We start from the raw sequence: 20,017 nt of genomic DNA on the forward strand, positions 1-20,017 counted from the left end.
GCAAAGAGAACAATCAGCACATGTAATAATTACTGACAACTAATAATGCAGGCATACAATGACAATCCAATACACAGCCTAAGCACAAGAACCACAATAGGCTTCTATATAAAAACGTGTCAACAATACTATTTACACACACACACACAAGCAGTGCTGACACAAAGCGCAGAAAATATATATATACACGTTATTTTAGGCACTAGGTAGGGGGTGAGGTGGGTCGGGATGGGGTGGGTGGGGAGATGCTGGAGGGGAAATCACTTGCGCTGAAAGAGGTGTGTTTTGAGATTTGTCTTGAATGTAGTGAGAGAATCTGTGTGTCTGAGAGGCAGAGGTAATCTATTATCACAATAGATGTCAGCGAGCAATACATTATACACCTGCACAGAAATAATCAAGGAACGAGACTTTCTGCATGACAGTTACCCTACATAAGGTATGTCGTTAGGCGTCGGACATCGATCATTTTCCGAATAACTGGCCTAAACGTCCGATTCATACAACCGCATGGTGGTCAGATGTCCTATCCTATTAAGCCGAGCGCGGTCATTGTCCGATAACAATTTCATTCCCTTGGACAGCGCGGTACATGTATAAATTTGTATAACTCAGTAGTTAGTTTTCGTTGACCAAATTCACCCACAATCGCTGAGCTCTCGCATAGAGGTGCACCGATTGAAGTTGCATCACGGACCATGCAACAACAACAACGCAGGTCTGCACATACGTTGTCACTCTAAGTGCGTGTATGTGTGTGTGTGCACATGCATACACGGTTCTGGAGCCTTTCAGGGAGTGTGTTGTGTGGGCAATTATCATGACCTATCGAATTTTCTGAAAGCGGTCAAATATGTGCTATTGATCCTAAAGAGCTTGGGATGTTTTTCCTATAGGTGTGAATTTGTAACAACATCCCTGCTACATCAATAACTATTCATAACAACTGCCTCCCTGTCACCAGATCCTTCTGAAGGGAAGGTTCTGTTGTCTAGGTCTATGTAAGTGTATCACTCTTTCTTGTTGTATCAAAGCCCCCTGACACTGAGTGACTGATGAGGCAGTGCTCACTCAAACTGTCACTGGGCGGCTCTGGGTGATAGGTTACTGTCCAATGTACAGTGGGGGGTATTGTGCTTGCAAGGATTACAGCATAAGCCCCTGGACTGTGTACCCACTACCTGACACCTGTGCTCATACCAGTGGCAAGGCCTGCATTATTTGGTTTATCTGAAGATGTACACAATTCTGCTGTAAGTGTAACCCTACCAAAAATTCTGCTGTAACCCTGCTAACCATTCTGCTGTCACTTCTGTGTACCATCTTGTAGCTTAAAACTGCTACTTAATCAGAGAGTTTGTGTTCAGCTCTTCACCATTCAGCAATTCAATAAACAAAAAATCAACAGTTATGAGAAACTCAGAAACAAAATTTAAGAACAGTTGTCCTTCTATATACAGGGTTCATACAGACACCTGACAGTGAAATTCAAGGAGTATTCAAGGAGTTTTCAAGGAGTATTTCCGGTATCCCAGCTCCACCATGGCAGGCTCCAGAGAATCAATCAGGGTGGTTGCATAAGCATGTCCAAGAAATTTGGAAGCGTAGTATTCCGTTTGGACTTGCTGCCCGTTCCAGCAACGAACAAAAATGTCAAGTGGCTTCATTTTGATGTGCTTGTTTAACGTTTCGTCGAACAGAAGAACGTATCCGGATTCCTCCTTCACTCGTTTTTTCAGCAGCGAATGAAAATATGGCGCAAGGCCGAAAGTACTTATAGATACCTGGTCTTCCCCTCGCCACATTGATATCCCTTCGCTACTTGGCTGTCGGGGAACATTGCCTGGAACAGTTTGGAGTTGTTCTCACACGACTTGAAACTGTAGTGCGAGTTCACAGCGTTCATTGTCCACATGACTTCCGATTTTAAAACATCGGTCTTGGTGCAAAATGATGAAAGAGTCCGAGAGGACGTTGGCATCGCGGGACCCGGGGTTGCAGTTACAGAAGCAGACTGAGAGCTTTGCGATGACGTTGCAGAAAAGAAGTTTGCAATCGGGACTACAGGTGCAGACGCTTTTAAATTATTTGTGTGTTTCTTTCCTTTTGCGTGGCTAACCAGGGCTGACTCGCCTATCACTGAAATATCCACACGTGCTTTGCAGCATTTGCAAAAAGCCTTGTATTTGTCGCAATCCCGCTGGATCCAATCCTTGTATTCCTTTTCCTCCAGCCATCGTGGGTTAAAAAAGCACTTTCCACCCGGCATGACTACGATTTTCGACCGGCGATGGCTTGAAACGCTGTCACAATGAATCGACACACTGCTTCTTCAGAAATGGCGCTAAAAGCTACCCGATGGCAGACGACACACGACTTGCACACAACACGCACACAATCGATATAAATTGCTGAACAACTTTAATATTAACATTTTTTTTTTGCCTGCACTTCAGAATTCAAGGAGGTTCAAGGAGGTTAAACACAAGAATGACCATTTTCTCCAAATTCAAGGAGATTCAAGGTCCTTGAAAAGGGGGTTGAAAATTCAAGGGGATTCAAGGAGATTCAAGGAGCGTACGAACCCTGTATATATACGACTAGTGTCTGTGTGTCTGTCTGTCTGTGCGCGATGCACGGCCAAAGTTCTCGATGGCATACCTGTCAAGTCCTACGCATTCTGCGTAATTCTTACGTTTTTTCGGTGTTTTTTGGGTCCTACGTCGTATACCTCAAACCATACGCATTTTCAGCATTTTAAAAAAAAAATTTTTTTTTTTTTTTTTTTTTTTTTTTTAGGAATTTTTTTGCTGGCATGGACTGCCGTTCATTCATTTCTGAGGAGGAGCTTGCACCAGCCACACAACAGAAGTTCTGGCATGATGTGCGCCAGTTCTACGTGGCCTGTGTGAGGAAAATGTTGAATAACTTTCCATTTGGCAGTGAAACCCTGCAACACCTTCAAGTGCTGGATCACAGTCTGGGAGCTGACACACTGACTGCCTTCTTACAGGTCAAAATTAACTCTGATGCATGCTGCCATGATTTTAAGGTGACTGGCAGCATGATTGACAAAGCAAAGATTTGCACAGATGAATACAACAAAGAACACAAGTGACAAGTGACAAGTGACAAAACAAATGAACGAACAAGAGTGCAGTGTAAATGTATTACATGTAGTGGTAAATAAAGAGCAGTTTGTGTAGAAAGGAATTTATGTGTTTTACTTTTAGTTTGCGAAAAACAATCTGATTGGTTTAGTGTGTATGCGTGAGAAATTGAATTTGTGCGTTTAACCACATCCTGATCCACACATTAACTATGGTTTTTGATCCCCAACTATGGTTTCTTATGCCATTTACTATGGTCAGAGGCCAAAAGTACTTGACAGGTATGCGATGGATCTGCTTCAAATTTGGTGGGCTTATTCAGAGAGACCCCGGACACAACCTCATCGATGAGATATTTCAACACGTGCTCTCAGCGCGCAGCGCTGAACCGATTTTGGTTCCACCTGAGCTACCCGGGCCCCCATACCGACACACCAAAGCCGCTAGACCACATCACAACGCCAAAGTTCTCGGTGGATCTTTTTCAAATTTGGACACCGTATTCAGCTACACCCCGGACACAATATCATCGATGAGATATTTCAACACGTGCTCTCAGCGCGCAGCGCTGAACCGATTTTGGTTTTTCTGTTCATTTCACCATTCCCACTAACTCTTCCTTATCTTCTCCAGTGTTTTGCGTTTATCTCCCTTCCTTCGTGTGGCTTCAATCCATATTCCCGCTTCTACGTTACTATTTTTAGAATGTCACTGCGCTGTCCAGAACGCTTCCCTTGCACCCGTAAGTTGTTCTTACTGTCAAAGTGAAAAGGTCGAATCAATTTATAGCCACGCGAAAAATACACTGTCACCTATCTCTATATATTTATAGATATACATATATATACATATACGGCTTCTCTGTGTGTGTGTGTGTGTGTGTGGGCAACACCTGTGGATTGTAGAGTTCTGTTTGTGATGGGGTCTAGCGGCTTTTGTCTGTATGTTCTGGCATTTGAGAAGCCACAACAGATAATATAGGGCTAAGAAATAAGCTCTAAAATTCTCAATCCCGTTTGACAGGACTTCGCCTTCAAAGGTGATTGTGGTGAGCCGTATTCCTCTAGTTACAAATACATACAGGCCCACATCATCACCCCTCCCCCCATCTCCTGTCCCACATCATTGGGAGCAAGATGATGGCACCTTCCAGAAAACTGTAAAGAAAAATCGAAATGTAACAAAGTGTCGTGGTATCCACACTGTGATAAGATTAAGATGTGAGGTCTTATCTAGGACATGACCTCGCACCATGTTGTTCATCTTGTTTCTGCCTTCAACAGTTTGTCCCCAAATAGTCCCACCAGCTCGAACTGTTTGTTTTTGGAGAGCAAAAAAGATTTGCGACGTCAACAGTTCAAACATGTTGACCCCTATGTTGTCAGGCTGCAAGAGTTCGTCACGTTTCGCTCCTTGTGTTTAGCCTTGTGCTCACTGCAAAGTTCAATGCCCCCGGTGTCCGATATTTCTCGCCAAAGGCGCCGGTCAGAGAATGTTCTGTGTAGTCCCTAGACGCTTTATTTTTATTTTTTCTAATCAATATCAATGAAGCTGACTTGAATTTTTTCACTGGCGAATTATGTCCTGTTTTACCTGGCCCAGTTTCGAGACATGTTTAGAGGATGCACAAGGGATGCGTACTACACAAGGGGCGGTTACTTCGCTCGCGATTGTCGGCGACTGTTAAAAAACTGTGCGAACACTGTTGTTACAAGAACTTGGATAATAATGCTACAGACATTTAATTTCATTAACAATGAATACGGCTAAAAAAATATAAAACTGAAAGAATACTCCGAACACGAAAAGAAACAGACTATCTGCTGTAATAATCGACACGACCTAATTTTCGAGGACTTGCTTCGTCGCATTCAAACTCGAGTCTACGTGTGTTAGATTCTCGGGGAAAACTGCAAAGTATACTCACATTCAAACCCGAAGTTTGCAAATTCACTCTCATCCATAGCAATTACAACATTCCTTGTTTCTGCCATGATTATCTGTCAACTCGTTGTACAACCTTTTTACACTGCAAACTATTGTAGCACACTTGGGCACCCTCTCTCTGCAGTCTCGCTTGGACGTCTGCTGAGCTTTGCACACAACTCGTAGCATGTGACACACAATTTCTTCCGGTGCTGGGGACAAAATTGCTCCCTCCTGAATAAATGGCGCTTATGTTGAGGCATTTTGTTCGGCCAAAGATTGTGTTTTGAATGCATCTTTTAGGAGCTTTATAGCCGATTATTATATCACAAATAACTTGAAAAGAGATGTACTGGTATACAGGAATATCTTTCAACAATAAATCCAATTCACTGTATCATGTAGGTTAAAAGCCCCAGTCTGCCTCAAATGGTTTACAGAACGATTTAAATCTTCTCACGAAAAAAGCAGTTCTAACCTTATGAAACACACTTGCAATAGCATTTAACAGCATTAATTGACACAGTTCGTTTTAATGGCTATTTAGCTTGCATAAACCATACACCATATTTCGTTGTTTATTTTACCCTTGAGTCATCGTGGACCCCTGTCACACACTTTCCGTGTTTTCACAATTTCGTCGTCAGTTTGTGATTTCAATGCAACTCGCTGTATCTGCAATAGCACGTTATTGTGTACCCCTGAATCTAAAATGCAACAAACGACTGCGAGTAACACGCCGGAACTTATTGGGGACGGTTTGCTTCATATGCAGAAAATTCGTCTGCTTGGGGAAACACGACCTTGCGTGACCTGCTTCCGGCTCCCTTTTTTCAAACTTTCAAAACTTCGAATTGTACTGATCTTGTCAGTCTTGATGAAAAAAGAAATATTTTATAATATGATTTAAGAATGTTTGTGTTACAAGCTGTCAGTTCATTATTTAAATTTTAAAAGTTAGTTCTAGCGCCAAAACGAGGCCGATTGTGGTACTAGACAATTCGGCTGGCCACGCAAAAATAAATTCTTTGAAAAATGCTCGCTCTTTACGGAGGGTACCTAGGATGTTCTCAAGCGGTGAGTGTTTAAACGAAAGCCGTGTTTGTACTGTGTGTAAAAGCCTGACAGTGTCTGTGACCAGAAACTGATGGTTTACGTGAAGCTGAATGTACCTTTAACATCGAAGAAAGTGAATTGGATAAACAAAATTGATTTTCAAAAAGGGGATAAACAGTTAGCTTATAACTCAATATAATCAAAGAGCTGTTCCTTGCATCAATTCTCATGACTGATAGAAGATAGAAGATTTGTTTTGTCATGCAGGGAATCACATTTGATTCAGAGTTCTCATTTATGCCGCACTGGCAATAGACGAATTCCGAAAATAACTCTGTCGGGTTTGTATGGGTTGTGAAAGAGTGAATGCTCTTGCATTTTACTCGGACAAACATTGGAGGGGCCAATCACTAACGAGGGGTGTGTCGGAAACACGTGTGAAGTTATTTGTCAGTGGAAAAGCAAGGGTATTCACTCGTTCACAACCCATACAAACCCAACGGAGTTATTTCCGAAAATCGTCTATTCTGGCCGTGTTAACCTGACAGGAAGTATAACTTGATTAATTCACCTTGTCTTCAGGCAGTTGTGCACCCCTTTACCCATTTAAAATTTGCCGGGAAAATTCCTCGGAGATAACTCATCCTCCACAAACATTTTTGATATATGTGAGTGAGAAAAACTCAGTGTTTCTCGAAGGTATATAACTATGCGCGCAATTCCACAGTCAATGGCTTGATTAGCCCATTATTTTAGCCTCCATGGCGGCCACGGGGAGTAACTCCGTCAATTTCAAACTTGAACACTTCGGAGCAAAATAACTACTTCAAGTTTTTCGAAATTATGAATGCTCAAACATCGCAGGAAGCCAGTAGAAATGGTATTATTGTGTAGTAGTAGAGAATGTTTCAATGATCTGCATTCCGGCGGGACCTCTGACTAGATAATAAGAAACTGAAGCACTTTATTTGCTTGCACTTTCACGATCTCCCAATAATACGTTGTAAATCAAAGCAAGCAACAGGTCAATTCCATAGCTTGATCGGACGATTGATACATTTCTTAGACATTCGTAGGTCATGATGTAGAGTCACGGTGGTGCGACATAATATCCCAACTAAGGAGTCTTGCTTCCATTAACACCGGTGGCAGAGGATTTAAAGATGCAAGCAGTGTCGCGTACCGCTCTCTCTCTCTCTCACGAACAACGTAACTGGCGTTGATAGGTGAAGCATTCTTAGATAAGAGACGCTAAGAAACTGGGACGTAGATAAAATGCACCGACACGACAACTGTAGAGCAGACGTGAATGCCAGTGTGTCATGGTTATCATATGCATCAGGGCCGGACTAGGCTAAGAGGAAGGGGGGGGGTTGCTAGTGGGGGTCAGGGGGCGAAGCCCCCTGAAGCTGATGGGTAGGTCATATTCTGAGATAGCAAAATGGTCGCTCCTTGCATGAAACGGCATAAAATAAACAATAATAAAAAATGTTTTAAATAAGTGAGGTACATGTTTAGGCTAGGGGGGGGGGGGGGGGGGGAGACCCCCATAACCCCCCCGGTAGTCCGGCCCTGTGCATGTACAGGGTCGGACCAAATGAGTTATTTACTTATTCAGCCAGTTCTTTATTACATTATTTTGGCATTATCCAAAAGTCTGAAAAATATTTTACATAAATAAAAAGCAAATAAGCCTACAAAACCGCTCCACTCCAACTATATTTCGCGTACACTATGCCAGCCACAACCCCAACAAAATCTTTACTTCCATCCCCATTTTGAAATATCGCAACAACAGACTTCCAGATCTATAACACGATCATATGTGTTCTCTGTTTGCATGTCTGTCCAGTGTCCTGTCCCCCCATAAAGCATATCAACTCTACCTGTCCCAAGATAGGCCAATTGGTTCTAAGAGGACGTTAAAACTAATTATCATCAGTTTAAAGTTGAGCAGCTACACAGCAAAAGAGTACACAGAAACAGGTTTATTCAGCAATCAGCTTCATGATCACTCACTTGACATACATTAATTAACAACAAATAAAGTTCAACTATAATTTATAGTTCCACAAATGTCTCATGAATGCTCTCAAAAATATCCGCTCAGGCATCAAAATGTATTTAAAGGGAGAGAATAAATTATATAAAAGGTAACGCAGTAATTCACACAGTGACACACAATTTTGTGAAATGCAAAAATGTGATGCCATAATACTATTTAAGAAGCAATGGGATATATGAGTTCTAAATATTTATGTTTACATTCCAAAATGTTGAGGTTTTCGCGAATTCAAAAAAAAAACCAAGTCGCGTAAGGCGAAATTACTACATTTAGTCAAGCTGTGGAACTCACAGAATCAAACTGAACGTAGTCCGCCGCTAGTGCAAAAGGCAGTGAAAGTGACGAGCCTGTTTGGCGCGGTAGCGATTGCGCTGTGCTTTACTGTACCTCTCTTCGTTTTAACTTTCTGAGCGTGTTTTTAATCCAAACATATCATATCTATATGTTTTTGGAATCAGGAACCGACAAGGAATAAGATGAAATAGTTTTTGAATCGATTTCGGAAATTTAATTTTGATCATAATTTTTATATTTTTAATTTTCAGAGCTTGTTTTTAATCCAAATATAACATATGTATATGTTTTTGGAATCAGAAAATGACGAAGAATAAGATGAAATTGTTTTTGGATCGTTTAATAAAAAATAATTTTAATTAGAAGTTTCTGATTTTTAATGACCAAACTCACTCATTAGTTTTTAAGCCACCAAGCTGAAATGCAATACCAAACCCCGGCCTTCGTCGAAGATTGTTTTGCCAAAATTTCAATCAATTTAATTGAAAAATGAGGGTGTGACAGTGCCGCCTCAACTTTTACAAAAAGCCGGATATGACGTCATCAAAGGTATTTATCGAAAAAACGAAACGTCCGGGGATATCATACCCAGGAACTCTCATGTCAAATTTCATAAAGATCGGTCCAGTAGTTTAGTCTGAATCGCTCTACACACACACACAGATACACACACACACACACACACACACACACACACACACACACACACACACACACACACACACACACACACACACACACATACACCACGACCCTCGTCTCGATTCCCCCCTCTATGTTAAAACATTTAGTCAAAACTTGACTAAATGTAAAAATAGGCATAAGTAGTAGACGCATACAAAAATGAAAACGTATGCAAAAATGATTACTCCTGTCAAATTGGTGCTAAAAGAACAACCAGTCCGTTTTGAACTGTCTGGTTGGTGTACACATGTAAATAGGCCCAGTGAAATTGAACACTTTATCTGTACATATTTATTATGATATATGCGTGTGGAAGGAGTGTGAAGTTTTATGCATACACCATGACAAAATCCTGTGCTTTGCATTTGGTAAATAAACTGTTTGACTTGACTTCTAAAATGCAAAAAGGTCCACTTACGTATACATAATTAAATGTATGAGCATATGCTTGAGTGCATGTGGAAATGTCACCTTTGTACATATTTTACAATCTCTTTTTTGTCATTTAAAGAATGTGTATACAACCACCTTTATATAAAAAGATTAACTTCAAGGATCGTTGAATACAAAGTCATGTTCAAATCATGTTCATGCTTAATCTACAGTGAAAAGTATAGGCATACACAACACACATGGATATGTAAAATAATACATGTATGAAACTGAAAAGACCTAAGACAATATATAGAAAATGGTTCAACAATGATGGGCCTCAGTTTTAAAATAAAAACATGAAGAGGCACCGTTCTGATCAACTTGAAAGAGGGAGAAAGAGAGTCGTGTGTGTGTGTGTGTGTGTGTGTGTGTGTGTGTGTGTATGCGTGTGTGTGTGTGTGTGTGTACGTGTGTGTGTGCGTTTGTGTGTGTACGTGTGTGTGTATGCGTTTGTCTGTGTGTGTGTGTGACTGACAGACAGAGAGAGCATCTGCAAGGGGCACAATCGTGAACAAAAAATTATTCACCGTATTGTTTTGAGTTGCTTCCCTTGCATAACCGAACAGACAATGATGCCTCCACAAAACTTCATTAGTTTAACACCATTTTGAAATGAGGATTCAATTTAAATATTAATTGAGGTTAACAGCCATCAAAATATTCGGCAAAACACACTTGACTTAGTTTGTCTCGTGGCATCATTATAATGATAAAACATGATCGTGTCAAGCACCATCAAGCATCATCAAACGTGAACAGCTTCAGATAGAGCAAGGGTCAGTGGTGTGTAAGCGGCCCATGCAAATGAAATCAAATGAAATCAAATCAAATCAAATGCAAATCAAATCAAATAAACTTTAAAAATCCAATTTAAATTTAAATTGTTTTTTATATTAATACAACGAATTTGCTTTGTTTAGTTGTTTTTTAATTCAATGGGCAAATCCTCTCCTAACCAGCAATTATTTTTAATACGGTCTGCTTTATTTCAGTAAGATCCTTACAAGAGAAAAACATATTTTTAACTGCTCAAACATAATTCATTATGTTACAGTATCTCCTTGTGCAGACATGCAGGCGCTCAGGCAAATCTTGTTGGGTTTTAAACGCACACTCCTTCCCGTGTAAACAGCTCGGCTCATCGTCCGTCTCATATCTGGCCAGACTTTTCACTTTTGACACATACTCAAATTCAAAACCTTGCTTCCTATGGCGACTTACAATTATTTGTATGAATCAATTTCCTACAAAGAAATTAGTGGCTTTTACGAAATTCATTCATCAAACAATTCCGACGGTGCAGAAAGAGCTGCTATAGGCCTTTCCCACAGCTGTATAAGCTTTTGTGAAAGAGAAGAATGCTATTAATGTCCGGGTCGATATCAAGTTAAAGACACACTTCTGGTTTGGAAAAAAATGTATTCATCAAGTACGAACAGCTCTGCAAAGGAAGAATTTGGAACAGGTCAGGCTTTTACATGTTATAAGACCATCCCCCCGCCCACTTAGACACATACACACAATCAACAATCTGACTGCTTTATGTGCATAGTTAGACTTTCTTTTACAAACTAATTTGATACACACATATAATTTTGAAAAACATTATTTATTACAATATTTCCACTATGCACAGCATGCAGTCAGGATGTTGAATTATGGACTGATGGTGTTTATTCCCATGTAAAAGCGACTGAGGTAGTGATCAGAATTGTTCCCACGGGAAGGACTGTACCTTTGAGTGCAGAAATGAACTTATCCCATGTAAACGCCTGAGATATGTCTCCTTTACATTGTCAAGTTACTGTGTGTGTGTGTGTGTGTGTGTGTGTGTGTGTGTGTGTGTGTGTGTCACGGTGTGTGTTTGTGTGTGTGTGTGTGTGTGTGTGTGTGTGTGTGTGTGTGTGTGTGTGCCACGGTATGTGTCACGTGTGTGTGTGTGTGTGTGCGCGCGGGTGTGTGTGTGTGGGGGGTGCGTGTGTGCGCGCGCGTGTGTCTATGCGTGTGTGTGTGTGTGTGTGTGTGTGTGTGTGTGTGTGTGTGTGGAGAGAGCGATTACAAAAAAAGTTGAGGCCTCACTGTATACGTACCGACCATATTTTTCAATCAAATTCATTGAAAGTTTTGTTAAAACAATTGTTGACCCGGTCCGGACTATGGGACTGTATTTCAGATTGCTAGTTTAAAAAATAAAGGTTAATTATTTGATAAAAACGTTGTCCGACTAAGCAGTTTCTGTGAAAAAGGGATTCAGCTTGTTCAATTTTAATCCTGTATGCCGACAGACCGAGGCTAAACGTTTTCATATCGCCTTACGCGAGGCGTACATGTATTTAGTTATGCCGGCTACGCTTTGAATCCAGGCACGTGTTTAACAATCTTTATTCCCCCCTCTGCTTCTTTACCTCTGTAAACTTGTAGAGCTAGTTATTTTTCGATAATGACCCAGCAACCAAACAAATAACGAGCCAGCAACAGCCTGAATCCTCGATAGTGCAATGGGTTGAGAAGCTGTTCTGTTTTGGTACTACTTTTGCGACTGAAAAGTTCCGAACGCTCTATACGTACGAAATATACATCTCTGGAGCAAACAATACAAACATACCGCATTTAAATTAACAACTACAGGCCTGAACACATGAATCTCCATATAAAATCCATGAGTTCGGTTGTTTTCTGAATATAGATCTGCTGTGCACACACCGTTCATCACAAGCAAATTCCCAAGGCAAGTAACTCATACTCTTGCCGACAAGAGTAGTTCCCCTTCTTTTAACGCAGTTTCTTCGACAACACTGACTGCAATCCGACGGTCAGTTTTCAACAATATTTCATTTTATAAACAGATCACACGCAACCAAATGCACACATCTCATCAATTTAAACAACATAAAGCGGTTTCATACACTATTTTCCCCAAAAAACTGAACTTCATACAGTAATTAACGTTGGAACACGGGTGCAAAAGTTCGTCTGCTAGTCCCATTTGACGAAAGAACATTATCTTTAGCGATACTAAAACATAAACAGAACACACAATATCTGCCTTTACCGCCACAGCAGAATAACAGCTTATCTGTGTACTTGATTTTAGTCTAAAACAGGGAAACTGACAAGAAGTGTTAACAGAATGGAATGATTTGCACGGAACTATACAACCGCGCATTAATCGATCGCCTGCAGTGCGCAGGTTGACTGGTTGAGTGATTCGGATTCGATCAAACTTTCGCACAAAAACTCCTGTTTTCTTTGAATAACTGAAGAAAGGGGGAATAAAGAGGTTACACACCTCGTCTCAGTGATTATTAAAAATAATGGTCTCAGTTCGCGGTCATGAAAAAGCTCGCTGAAGCTCGCATTTTTCATGATCCGCTAACTTCGACCATTATTTTTAATAATCACTGAGACTCGGCATGTAACCTCTACGTAAACTGCTGTACTTCATACATAAATTATACCCTCTTTTTCTTCTTTATTTGGTGTTTAACGTCGTTTTCAACCACGAAGGTTATATGGCGACGGGGGAAGGGGGGAGATGGGATAGAGCCACTTGTCAATTGTTTCTTGTTCACAAAAGCACTAATCAAAAAATTGCTCCAGGGGCTTGCAACGTAGTACAATATTATTACCTTACTGGGAGAATGCAAGTTTCCAGTACAAAGGACTTAACATTTCTTACATACTGCTTGACTAAAATCTTTACAAAAATTGACTATATTCTATACAAGAAACACTTAACAAGGGTAAAAGAAGAAACAGAATCCGTTAGTCGCCTCTTACGACATGCTGGGGAGCATCGAGTAAATTCTTCCTCGTCCCAACCAATATGAGACTCCCCCTAACCCGCGGGGGGCAATTATACCCGCACAGTAGTCGCGGACAAAAGGTGAAAATAATGGGTCGTCTGCCCAACAATAATTCTCTGGCCATGCGGCGAGAGCTGAAAAGACGAAACATGAGCCGACATTGTAAGTTACGCAAATCCATGAGGTGATTTGTGAACAATGCATGTCACATAAAGTGTGTGGTAATGGTTCTTTAGCTGAGGCTTGTTATTAAAAATGCTTGCTTCTGGGTATGTCCAAGCTGAGCGAATGTTCTGCCAGAATTGGGACATTCGATCGTTTCCAGTTTCATCCTGTAATCCCATTTGACGCATGGACGATAAGGACATTAATAGATCATTCGCATTTTAAAATTCGCATAATAACCAGAACATCAGAAATAAGACATTTATTTACAAAATAAAGATGTCACAGACACAAATCTGTATATTTTTCATCATTGTCATAAATTGTTGTCAATCAAAACTAACTCAACTCTGTATGTTTTCCCAGCATTATTATAAATTTGAGCCATTCAAAACCAACTCAACTCTGTATAATTATTTTCCCAACATTATTATGAATTTGAGCCAATCAAAACCAACTCAACTCTGTATATTTTCCATCATTATCATAAATTTGAGCCAATCAAAACCAACTCAACTCTGTATATTTTCCATTATTATCATAAATTTGAGCCAATCAAAACCAACTCAATTCTGTATATTTTCCATCATTATCATAAATTTGAGCCAATCAAAACCAACTCAACTCTGTATATTTTCCATCATTATCATAAATTTGAGCCAATCAAAACCAACTCAACTCTGTATATTTTCCATCATTATCATAAATTTGAGCCAATCAAAACCAACTCAACTCTGTATATTTTCCATCATTATCATAAATTTGAGCCAATCAAAACCAACTCAACTCTGTATAATTATTTTCCCAACATTATTATGAATTTGAGCCAATCAAAACCAACTCAACTCTGTATAATTATTTTCCCAACATTATTATGAATTTGAGCCAATCAAATCCAACTCAACTCTGTATATTTTTCGATCATTATTATAAATTTGAGCCAATCGAAACCAACACAACTCTGTATAATTTCCCAGCATTATTATGAATTTGAGCCAATCAAAACCAACTCAACTCTGTATAATTATTTTCCCAACATTATTATGAATTTGAGCCAATCAAATTCAACTCAACTCTGTATGTTTTCCCAGCATTATTATAAATTTGAGCCATTCAAAACCAACTCAACTCTGCATAATTATTTTCCCAACATTATTATGAATTTGAGCCAATCAAATCCAACTCAACTCTGTATAATTATTTTCCTAGCATTATTATGAATTTGAGCCATTCAAAACCAACTCAACTCTGTATAATTATTTTCCCAACATCAACTCTGTATATGTTCCATCATTATCATAAATTTGAGCCAATCGAAACCAACACAACTCGGTATATTTTCCAGCATTACCATAAACTGGAGCCAATAAAAAAGAACACAAAATATCTGAACATTTTATCTGGAAAGAACTTGAGCCTACATCCCACAGCTATAGAATTCAACAGAACAGACAGTCCGGTGGAGAGGGGGGGTGGGGAAAAAGCAACACCGGTTGAATCAATAAACCGCTGTCCCAGTTCGGTACACTAACACTAGACGATAAAAATAGCACCTTTCTTCTCTTGCAAAAAATGTCTATCCATGCTGCTCCGTTTTTCGCGGTCGCTGGTGAACAGGAAAAATGTATCGAGTTTTGTCAAGAACGTTACTGTCAATATGAAGGTTGGAAATGACTAAAAATTTCTTATGGGCAGAATATACCTTTGCAGTTTCCTGAGCGCCAGAGACGACGCACGGCCTATTATTTATGCCGCGATAGGGATTATGACGAGTACTTGGCCTGTTTTTCTTTCATGCAACGTGAAGCGGGCTGTATAAGCTGCAGTGCGTCGTCGGTCCTGCTGAAGTTAGATATGTGAGCGGAGCCCCTTATAAATACGTGCAGCACGAAAGGTCAGCATTTTAATGACAATTCAATATTCTCCGACTTGTTTTCGGTCGTTGGTGCAAAGGAATAAACTATGCCGCTTTTGTGAAGAATGTGACTGTGAATATGCTTTAACATAACTGCATTTAGGTATATACGCACAATACAAAAGGTCGGCATTTGAATACCATAAAATAAATCAATATTCTCTGCTTTTCTTCAGTCATCAGTGAAAGAGGACTTTTGTCAAATCATGACTGGGAATATGATTGCTATGAATGCATACAGTTGTAAATGCATAATTATATTCAGCGCATATGTTCATTGAAAATAGGCATACACGTGATCCAATTCCTTCAGCTGCGGTGGTAATGTGGTTGGTGTTGGTGTTGTTGGTGGTGGTGTTGGTAGTGGTGGTAGTTCATGTTGATTTTTTTTCTCTCGGCCTGTTGTTGTTGTTGTTGTTGTAGGGTTTATTCAACAATCTGAAATCTTGGTTCTTATTATTGTTGTTTATAACAAAATCAGGAAATCCATGACTACATTGTTGCTGCAGCTGCAGTTTCTGTTGTTGCTACTTCTCCTACTGTTGTTGTTGTTGTTGTTATTGTTGTTGTGTTTGTTGTTGTTGCTACCTCTGCTGTTGTTGTTGTTGTTGCTACTTCTTCTTTTGCTGTTGTTGCTGTTGCTACGTACTTCTGCAGTTGTTGTTTTTGATGATGCTTCTTCTGCTGTTGTTGTTTTTGTTGCTACTTCAACTTCTGTTATTGTTGTTGCTATTTCTACAACTGCTGTTGCTGTTGTTGTTGTTGTTGTTGTTGTTGTTGTTGTTACTGCTGTTGCCATTGTTGTTTTCGTCTCCTACCTTTCGCTGTCATCTTTACTCCACTTTCTCTACCTGTTGCTCTTTCACACACAAAACCCTGGCAACCCCCCCCCCCCCCCCCCCCATTTTCACCATCCTTATACCAACATCCGGCAGCACTGGCTTGTTGCTCATGGTCACTTGGTTACTGTGCTGACAATGTCTAATAACACTTATTGATTGTGACAATCGTGTCACGGCCATCTTGCTGTCAAGTTGCACCGCTCTAATGCGGTCTGACTCCGCTCTAATGCGGTCTGACTCCGCTCTAATGCGGTCTGACTCTGTCTCACGTACTCTACAGCAGAATAGCGGGTAGGGCCTACAATTAGTGCGTAGTTGGATCGAGTCTTTCAAAGTGGCCTAGTATCTGTACCAAGAGAGGTTTTTGTCTGATGCTTTATTGTTGTTGTTGTTGTTGTTGTTGTTGTTGTTGGTGTTGTTGTTGTTGTTGTCGTAATTGTTGTTGTTGTTTGTTGTTGTTGTGGTTGTTGTTGCTGTTATTGTTGTTGGTGTAGGTGCATGGTGTCTAAGTGTGTGTGTGTGTGTGTGTGTGTGTGTGTGTGTGTGTGTGTGTGTGTGTGTGTGTGTGTGTGTGTGTGTGTGTGTGAGTGAATGTGAGTGTGTGAGTGTGTGTGTGTGTGTGAGTGTGTGTGTGTGGTTCTTTTCAAAGTCCGGGGAAAATGGGGTGGTTTTCCTCAAAGTATTGACGAGTATAATATATAGAATGAACTGACAACACACAATGCGTTATTCGGTTCGGTCGCGACAAGACAGTAAGCAACGCAGTGACATCACAGGGTGAATTGACAACACAATTACATCACAGAATAAATTGACAACAAATCTACAGTACATTATTCAGTTAGGCGTTAAGATGATAGGCACCATAGTCGCTTCCCTCGACGGAATTATGTTATGTCAGCAGGATATGTCTGCTACATCATTTCAGTTGACAAAATACGATTTGTTTCTCTCTGTCGTGCTGGTATGATAGGACGGGAGCTGCTCCGATTTATTTGTCGGCAAATTTTCCAAAGGAGTAATACAACTTTTGGCAATTTTCTTTAAAGGTCAAAGGGCACACTTGTGAAAACAGGTCGGCTCTGGCCATGCGTTTACATGGGATGAGAGTTTCCCTCTACTTGGACACACACCGAAACTCAACACCCTGCACTGCTTGCTGTGGTCAGTTGGATTTCTTAGATGGATTAATTTCTTAAAATGGCTTTCACAATATTAATTCATAAAAAAATCCCACTCTGCACTGTGAGCAGCCAGGCTGTTGATGTTTGGTATGTGACCAAGTGGAGGGATGGGCTTATCCCATGTAGCAGCCAGGCTGTTCATGTTTGGTATGTGACCAAGTGGAGGGATGGGCTTATCCCATGTAGCAGCCAGGCTGTTGATGTTTGGTATGTGACCAAGTGGAGGGGTGGGCTTATCCCATGTAGCAGCCAGGCTGTTGATGTTTGGTATGTGACCAAGTGGAGGGGTGGGCTTATCCCATGTAGCAGCCAGGCTGTTGATGTTTGGTATGTGACCAAGTGGAGGGGTGGGCTTATCCCATGTAGCAGCCAGGCTGTTGATGTTTGGTATGTGACCAAGTGGAGGGATGGGCTTATCCCATGTAGCAGCCAGGCTGTTGATGTTTGGTATGTGACCAAGTGGAGGGATGGGCTTATCCCATGTAGCAGCCAGGCTGTTGATGTTTGGTATGTGACCAAGTGGAGGGATGGGCTTATCCCATGTAGCAGCCAGGCTGTTGATGTTTGGTATGTGACCAAGTGGAGGGGTGGTCTTATCCCATGTAGCAGCCAGGCTGTTCATGTTTGGTATGTGACCAAGTGGAGGGGTGGGCTTATCCCATGTTAAAGCCTGGCTAGATGTGAGATGGTGAGCCGAACTGTTTACCCGGGAAGGACTGTGCCTTTAAGTTTAAGGTCATCCTTGATGTCACCTATCCGCCACCTTGGAAAAAAGTTCGGCAGATCTGCGGAGACGACCGCAAAGTTTTCCGCGATTTCAAAGACGTTTAAACATTGTTCCTGCTGCCGAGGCCTGAGGACATCAGTGGATATGGAACTCATATACTAATAATTTATATGCAACAATTTCACAGTAGATTTCACAGTTGTTGAAAGTGTTGAAAAAGCAATACATTTTAAATACACAATGGCACACACACACACACACACACAACAACAAAAAACAACAACAAAAACACACACAAACAGTAATACAGTGGTACGTTAATAGCTGTCATGATCTTCCAGCCCTGGGGAATCACACTTCTAAATACAGGAGACATTCTTTTGTCCATTTGTATATCGACTTGAAGAAAGTGATCCCCAGAAAAGACCACCTGCAATATGCGGACACTTGTAGCAGATCCAAGGGTGTCCTCTGACAACAGGTACGACTGTACACATCATGGCATCTCTGGGATTCTTCGTATTGCGTGGCAAGTCAAGTCCCTGCATGGCACTGTCGTTGGAACAACTGCGTCTACTGTGCACAGAAGAACGTGTATATCCTTAGTTCAAAAATTGCAAAATTACATTTTCGTTCCGTGTTTTTACAGCATGGAAACACATGTACAGAAGAGGCTTCGCTCCGTCGGGCTTCAATGATGCTTTGGTCGGGCGTCAATCCACGATGACAACCTCGAAGTTTCAAATGGAAGCCTATCAATGTGTAAGTGTATCCAAGAAGGGATGCCCCTAACAGTTCGTCCGAGGGTGACGTCATTCTGAACAGAGTGACGTATTCAAGGGTAGCTTCCATCATTAGGGACACGGTGATGTATCCAAGAGTGGCCTCCCCTAACACAGTTCGTTCAAAAAAGACTTCGCTGCCACAGTTCGTCCGAGAGTGACGTCATTAAGAACAGAGTGAGGGTGACGTCATTAAGAACAGAGTGACGTATCCGATGAAGGATCCCGCTGACACAGTTCGCCCGAGGGTGACGTCATTAAGAACAGAGTGACGTATCCGAGAAAGGACCCCGCTAACACAGTTCGTCCGAGGGTGACCTCAATAAGAACAGAGTGACGTCTCCGAGAAAAGGGAATCCGCTAACACAGTTAGTCCGAGGGTGTGGTGACGTCATTCAGATCAGAGAGACGTATCCAAGAATGGCCTTCACGAACACCAACCGCTCGTTTGAGGATGACATCATTTGGAATCTGACGCATTTGGATCACATCACACCAGATTACTTATTGCTTCGTTCAGGTCTGGTCGCGTTTGGCGGTATCGGTTGAAGAGGACGAAAAACTTTACATTTGTTTTAGGGGGATGGCGATGTTGACTTGAGCAGGGCAGAGTGGTCCCCTCCTCCAGAATGAAGACTACACGATTCCGATCTTAAATTTAATCCCATCCACGTAGCGACCAATCTGATTTCCCAACTGAAACAGAGAGAACAAACACTGCATTTTAAATTCACAAAGAGCAGAAGTGCATTACTTATTTATGTAGATCATATACCTGTGAAAAGAGCTATTGAATGGAAGAAAAAAATACACGTCAGAAACTCTGTCTTGGCTGCAACCATATTTATCAATCAAATTCTTTGCATTTCCAAGTTTAGATAACAAACATTCCGTTAAAATTATGAAAAGTGGTACCTGCTCGTGATCAAGTGTGTCGTTCCGTGTGAGTGTGTTTCACGTGATTTCTAAGTTTAGGTCAAATGCCCGTTTATATTACAAATGGTTCAAATACTTCCTGTCCAACAC

The 20,017-nt window shown here is 40.9% G+C and overlaps 2 protein-coding genes and 1 long non-coding RNA gene across 3 annotated transcripts in view; all 3 read right to left on the reverse strand.

Moving 5' to 3' along the window:
• LOC138965334 (universal stress protein YxiE-like) overlaps nucleotides 1-5,218 on the reverse strand; it is a 31,470-nt gene extending 26,252 nt beyond the window's left edge. Inside the window, exon 1 of the mRNA XM_070337470.1 lies at nucleotides 5,038-5,218. Within this exon, the coding sequence (XP_070193571.1) occupies nucleotides 5,038-5,104 (67 nt within the window). The 5' untranslated portion in view covers nucleotides 5,105-5,218. The remainder of the gene's footprint in view (nucleotides 1-5,037) is intronic.
• A 6,730-nt stretch (nucleotides 5,219-11,948) lies between these two features.
• The window catches only part of LOC138965342 (uncharacterized), a 132,659-nt gene continuing 124,590 nt past the window's right edge, over nucleotides 11,949-20,017 (reverse strand). The window contains exon 2 of the long non-coding RNA XR_011455419.1: nucleotides 11,949-13,282. This is a non-coding gene — a long non-coding RNA (uncharacterized lncRNA). The remainder of the gene's footprint in view (nucleotides 13,283-20,017) is intronic.
• The window catches only part of LOC138965341 (alpha-(1,3)-fucosyltransferase C-like), a 21,629-nt gene continuing 20,360 nt past the window's right edge, over nucleotides 18,749-20,017 (reverse strand). Inside the window, exon 6 of the mRNA XM_070337479.1 lies at nucleotides 18,749-19,687. Coding sequence (XP_070193580.1) covers nucleotides 19,628-19,687 — 60 coding nt within the window. The 3' untranslated portion in view covers nucleotides 18,749-19,627. The remainder of the gene's footprint in view (nucleotides 19,688-20,017) is intronic.

This window comes from Littorina saxatilis, linkage group LG4 (genome assembly GCF_037325665.1).
Source record: "Littorina saxatilis isolate snail1 linkage group LG4, US_GU_Lsax_2.0, whole genome shotgun sequence".
NCBI lineage: Eukaryota > Metazoa > Mollusca > Gastropoda > Littorinimorpha > Littorinidae > Littorina > Littorina saxatilis.